This window comes from Procambarus clarkii, chromosome 79, assembly GCF_040958095.1.
Source record: "Procambarus clarkii isolate CNS0578487 chromosome 79, FALCON_Pclarkii_2.0, whole genome shotgun sequence".
Classification (NCBI taxonomy): Eukaryota; Metazoa; Arthropoda; class Malacostraca; order Decapoda; family Cambaridae; genus Procambarus; species Procambarus clarkii.
This window is the reverse complement of record NC_091228.1, coordinates 5,364,449-5,371,057: the sequence shown is the minus strand read 5'-3', so window position 1 is coordinate 5,371,057 and position 6,609 is coordinate 5,364,449. Positions and strand designations below refer to the sequence as shown.

Sequence of the window (6,609 nt, the reverse complement as noted above, 5' to 3'; positions counted from 1 at the left end):
TAGGTGTGTGTGTGTGTGTGTGTGAGGTTCACCTAGTTCCTCACACACACACACACACACACACACACACACACACACACACACACACACACACACACACACACACACACACACACACACACACACACTCACACTCACACACACACAGCTCCCTGACAAGAGAGAGAGCAAGCTTAGCTTAGCTGTCAACACCCACACATCGTGTCAGCAAGGCGGACAGCCCGCCTGCTATCATAACATCGTGTCAGCAAGGCGGACAGCCCGCCTGCTATCATAACATCGTGTCAGCAAGACGGACAGCCCGCCTGCTATCATAATACAGTGTCATCAAGGCGGACAGCCCGCCCGCTATCATAACATCGTGTCAGCAAGGCGGACAGCCCGCCCGCTATCATAACATCGTGTCAGCAAGGCGGACAGCCCGCCCGCTATCATAACATCGTGTCAGCAAGGCGGACAGCCCGCCCGCTATCACAACATCGTGTCAGCAAGACGGACAGCCCGCCTGCTATCATAATACAGTGTCATCAAGGCGGACAGCCCGCCCGCTATCATAACATCGTGTCAGCAAGGCGGACAGCCCGCCCGCTATCATAACATCGTGTCAGCAAGGCGGACAGCCCGCCCGCTATCATAACATCGTGTCAGCAAGACGGACAGCCCGCCTGCTATCATAACATCGTGTCAGCAAGACGGACAGCCCGCCTGCTATCATAATACAGTGTCATCAAGGCGGACAGCCCGCCTGCTATCATAACATCGTGTCAGCAAGGCGGACAGCCCGCCCTGCTATCACAACATCGTGTCAGCAAGGCGGACAGCCTGCCCGCTATCATAACTCACCCTATACTTCCCATCTCCAAACATTTCTCCCCCTCACCTGTGCCTCTTCATCCCCATTCCTCGAGAAAAAAACGAAACCGTTTTTGCTTTGAAGACATAACCACGCCACAGAATGACGATACGGGCGATGTTCCCATGACAAGTGCCCTCCCGTCTCGCCCTTACGGTCGTGGCAGCCACGGGGGGCCACGCAAGAGCGAAGGTCATATGACGGGATTCAACCAGCGGAAGCGATTGGGCGCTCTCTTTAATTACCAAAGGGGAGGGGGTGTGGGGGGTTGTTAAGCCCGCCCTGGCGAGAGCCCTACCTGTAGGCACTTTTACCAATAATTACCTCAGGTAAACTTGGGTAAACTAAAGTAAACCTCATGTAAACTAAAATAAACCTCATGTAAACTAAAATAAACCTCATGTAAACTAAAATAAACCTCATGTAAACTAAAGTAAACCTAATGTAAACTAAAGTAAACCTAATGTAAACTAAGGTAAACTCGTGTAAACTAGAGTAAATCTCATGCAAACTAGAGTAAACTCTTGTAAATTAAAGTAAACCTCGTGTAAACTAAAGGAAACTCATGTAAACTAAAGCAAACTCATGCAAATTAAAGTAAACTCATGTAAACTAAAGTAACCCTTATGTAAACTAAATTAAACCTTATATAAACCCCATGTAAACTACAGTAAACCTCATGTAAACTAAACCTTATATAAAATAAAGTAAACCTCATGCAAACTAAAGTAAACCTTATATAAACTAAAGTGAACTCATGTAAACTAAGGTAAACTCAAGTAAACTTGGGTAAACTCAGGTAAATTCTGGTAAAAGTCACGTTGATTCAAGCACAGTCGCGTAAATTATGTTCACTCACAATCACGTGCTAATGACTGAACTATGTCGAGGAAAAAAACGAGGCATTTCCCCCCGGCTAACAGATAAAATAATAATTAGTACCAGTTCGTATGTTCTTGATAACAGGAGCCGCACAAAATGTTCTTTATATGTTCTTTATAACGGACACAATAACAGCCTAAAGGGATCTGAAAGAACAGCCCGTAGCAGCTGTCTAACTCCCAGGTACCTATTTACTGCTAGGTGAACATAGAATCGGGATGAAATAAACTCTGTCCATTTGTTTCCTCCTCCACCGGGGATCGAACCCGGAACCTCAGGATTATGAATCCGAAGCGCTGTCCATTCAGCTGTCAGGCTCCACTGACATTGGCGCCACACCAAGATGGCCAAACTCACAGACAGATCGAGCTTAAGTCATTGACTTCCTCCAAGATCAATTGGTAGGTAATTATCAAAAGATAGTAGAGTAATTACTCAACAGTAATTAACTTTAATGACAAGCGGTGTGTCCTGTTAACAGGCTGTTGAATCCGAGTGTTAACGGATACCGCGATAGTCAACCAGGATATGTCTGGTAAGTGGACGGTCTCATTATATTATGATATTGGTGGCAGCGGTGGGATTCGAACCAAGGTTTTTGGAGAGATTGGGGATTGGGGCACCAGTCTCTTCTGTGGCACCAGTTAAATTACATTTGTGCACCGTATACTTTGTAACGGGGGATTGAATTCCGACCCTGCAAGACGCGAAGCCCATGATGTACCGACCAGTCCAAGAGTATAGACCCAAAAAAAGAAGTCTTGGGACAAAAAAATTCAATTTCATTGTCCTCCATAATTCCGTTTTTTGTTCCCTCACGTGCTGAAGGACTTGTAATATATATCTAAGTAATTGTTATGTCAGCTGATGACTGAGTCCCCGTGTGCTTGAGCTACCCCACACCCACTGATGTAAACAGCAAAGATGGCGCCCATGACTATGTGATATAGAGAGGTTCAAGGGCTGCTGGCTTCCTGTTTCAGTGGCTTACGTAGTGACACAGAAAGGTATAATGCTCTATGTATCCTCGACCGGTAATGCTCTATGTATCCTCGTCCGGTAATGCTCTATGTATCCTCAACTGGAAATGAAAAAATGAAGGAACCTTTCACTAAGTGACATTTAAATAATCCACCCATTAGCCTAGCAATAAGCACAAATTTGGCTAAAAGTATCCTGGATGTCGTGGTGGGTGTTCATGGGTGTTCACGGGTGTTCATAGGTGTTCATAGCCATCCCCTCCAGTGTCACAGTAGTCTTAAAATAGCCAGTTAGCTATTAGACCTGTAGTGCATATGATACCCACTAGGACATCAGACCTAATATCCAACAGTTTCCAATTGACCGTAGACATAATGTCTGAACAGGAATCACTGGACAGTGGACAGAACACATAGCAGTGGACAAAATACAGTACCCATATATAGACTTATACTGTCAATCATTTGCACTGATACATATCAACTGCTGCCATGAGATTGATCTATACAACAGATTGATTGATCATTAGCCGGATATAATCTGATAAGGGTAAGTGAGTGTAGATAGGGAAGGGTAGGAGGGAGGGGTAAGGAAAGGGGGTATAAAGGGAAGGGTAGGAAAGGGGATTTTTATAAAACTGATGCAAGTAGATAGGTAGATAAGAGAGAGGTAAATAGGTAGATATATAGGTAGGCCTGCTAGTAGAAAGTTAGACATGTAGACGAAAGGACAGGTAGATGTGATATGCAGATTCGGAAGAGTATAATGTAGAAGAATGTAGGTAGACAGGGAATGGAAAAGGAAGGGAGAAGGGACGAAGGTAGACTAAAAGGTAGGGGGGATAAATGGGGTAGGTTGGGGCAGGGGGGATACAGAAGATATGTAGAGGAAGGGGAAGGATCAAATCATAAGTAAACCATACCTGTATACTGTACTCTCATGTTGACAGCGGTTTTCTGTATTCTTCAATGATGAGTTTACACGCATGTGGGATGTTGGGGTGTAGTGATGGGGTTCTGGGGTGTAGTAATGGGGTTCTGGGGGTGTAGTAATGGGGTTCTGGGGGTGTAGTAATGGGGTTCTGGGGTGTAGTAATGGGGTTCTGGGGGTGTAGTGGTGGTATCATTCCTTCCCTTCAAGCTGAACATATCTTTCAAATGGAATTTACCTGTCATTGACATTCCAACCTATCTGTATTCCCTCCCCCATTCCTGTATCATTCCCCCCCCCCCATCACCAAGAACATGTATCATACAAGGGGTTTCGTAAGAACATTTCACGCAAATAAATCCCATAATGATTACACAGATAAAGCCACTAGATTAGCATGCAAGAATGATGAAGTTGAACTAGAAGTTACCTGTGGCAGGTGGCTACCGTTACCTGTGGCAGGTGGCTATACCGTTACCTGTGGTAGGTGGCTACCGTTACCTGTGGCAGGTGGCTACTGTTACCTGTGGCAGGTGGCTACCGTTACCTGTGGCAGGTGGCTACCGTTACCTGTGGCAGGTAGCTACCGTTACCTGTGGCAGGTGGCTACCGTTACCTGTGTCAGGTGGCTACCGTTACCTGTGGCAGGTGGCTACAGGTGACGGATCTCCCAATCCTCAGCACTCCAGGAGTAAACTCTGTGAGCAGGAACTGCGGCATGATCTCCCACACTACATCACCGAATGTCCTGTCATTAGACCATTCAAACCTGCCGATATGAGGTACCTGGAACCTTGCAATTACTCTATGCAATCACATGTTCTTGAGAATAGCCTCATAATGCACCCCCAAAGTTCCCTTGCGCAGAGAGCATGTTCCATATTCTGTAATCCTACATGATAAATACTCTAAAAGTACTAAGTACTAAGTACTAAGTACTAAAATACTAAGTCTTTTCTCTCTAAGAATTGAGTTAAACTCTCCTACGGGTTTTGTGTAAATCCGATTGGCCTTGCTCTCTGCTAGTTCTGAATTGAGTTCTTGAATGTTTACCAGGAGCTAGATATATAAGGTTGTTGATGTAGATTCAGCTACTGGGAGCCAAAAGTTCCAAGTAGCACGGGCTATGGCGATCCCGTGGTGGAATTGGCACAGGAGCGGGGCTGGAATTGGGGGTTATGAGAAGATGGATGCTTCTTCTAGATGTGTGGTGGTGTATGAATGTTGGTTAGTGTGGTAGAAACTGCTGTGAGGGAAGGGGGAAGTGAGGGAGAGAGAGAGGGAGAGAGAGGGAGGAATATTATACACCTCGCGTGTTAAGGGACACCTCCCTTCTCCCCCTCACAACTACCTCACCTCACGACATAAATACCTGTAATTTGAGGGCCTCAGGTAGGCAGATCTCTCATCAACTTGGCCTCCAAGTAGGTGTTGACGGCCGGTTAATGGATTCACCGGCCAGGTAGTCCTTACCCTCATGACTCAAACTCTTAACAAGATCCAGATGGGGATCTATCATGTCAAGGCTATGTCCCCACTGGGGGGGGGGTGGTGATGGGGGGGGATATGAATGCGTTAACAGATATGGTTATGATAGTGGTGACTGGTTTATTGCTGATATGTCGTGTTTTTGTATATATTAATGTCGTTGCTCTTTGTTCATGGTTTTTTTTGTTTTATTTTTTTTATTTCTGTTGTTGTTGTTGTTGGTGAGAAGTGTTTGCCTAGAGTGAGGTTCGATTCCCAATGCCTCGCCTCCTAATCTAAATCACTCGAGTTTCAAGTTTTGCGTCACGTTCTGCGTCGCGTTTGATCTTGAAGATGTCGTTGGAGGGAGCTTGGGAGAATTGCACTTGTTAGCCACTCAAACATGGTGTGAACCCTTCCTTGTTCTTATTCTAAAATTGCATCAGCATATGTATAGATTTCATAGAAAGAATATTTGCCCACTAACTATCAGTGCCAGGTTGAACAACTAACTCACATTTACACAAGCAGAACTAGCAGCACTTTAACTAGCAGCTACAACTAACTGCTCTTCAACTAGCAGCACTTCAACTAGCTCCTCTACAACTAACTGCTCTTACAACTAGCTACCAGCAGACTTAAAAACACAGGAAGAGGAATAATATTCTGTGATCCAAAGTCTGCTCTTCAAGCAGTCGACAACATTCAGTACTTACCTTGAAGTAGCGACTCTCTCAACTCACTACAAATCATAAACTCCATAAAAGAGAGTTTGAACATATTATTCAACACCGTTTTAGTCAATATACAGTTACCATCGATTTAAGAACAAATGGCAAGCAATATTTGGAGGGTTGAAACCTCTTGAATCACGGATATAACAAGATATCCTCATAATTGACCCCATAGTTGGCTAGAGATGATTGGTAGACTGATCTGATATCTTGTGCTATGAACTAATAGATGAAGATATCAAGTGAACCTAGAATGTAATTTATACTCTTCAATCATTGATAGAGATAAAAAGTGATTAGAGCTTCAGTTTATTTATAATTCAACAAAAGCGAGACAGATTGGAAGCCGTAAGAGCAAGAGAGAGAGAGAGAGAGAGAGAGAGAGAGACACACAGAGAGAGAGAGAGAGAGAGAGAGAGAAAGACAGAGAGAGAAAGACGGGTCCCAGAGCTAAATCTCGACTCCATAAACACAACCATACAAGTACTTATACTCACAACTCAACAGACTTCATTTAACCCCATCCCTTCAACCCTTCCACCTCAAATATCCCAACAATCAGATATTCCCTGAGATTACAACGAAAAGTTCATACTTCGCTGATTCAGACTCTGAATATTGTTCCATTTGCCTCTTATTTACCGCTGAATACATGAATATCGGAGGAGCCGCGCCGCCCTATTACAGTCAGAGGAATACTGTCAAGCGCTCCACAATGAAGATTTTAATATTATCAACATTATTATCAAAGATTTTAATATT

At 44.3% G+C, this 6,609-nt stretch overlaps 1 protein-coding gene across 1 annotated transcript in view; it reads right to left on the bottom strand.

The window, feature by feature from the left end:
* Positions 1–6,534: 6,534 nt before the first annotated feature.
* LOC138357639 (uncharacterized protein PF3D7_1120600-like) overlaps positions 6,535–6,609 on the bottom strand; it is a 93,076-nt gene continuing 93,001 nt past the window's right edge. Inside the window, exon 4 of the mRNA XM_069314641.1 lies at positions 6,535–6,609. This exon is cut by the window's right edge and continues 883 nt beyond it. Within this exon, the coding sequence (XP_069170742.1) occupies positions 6,535–6,609 (75 nt within the window).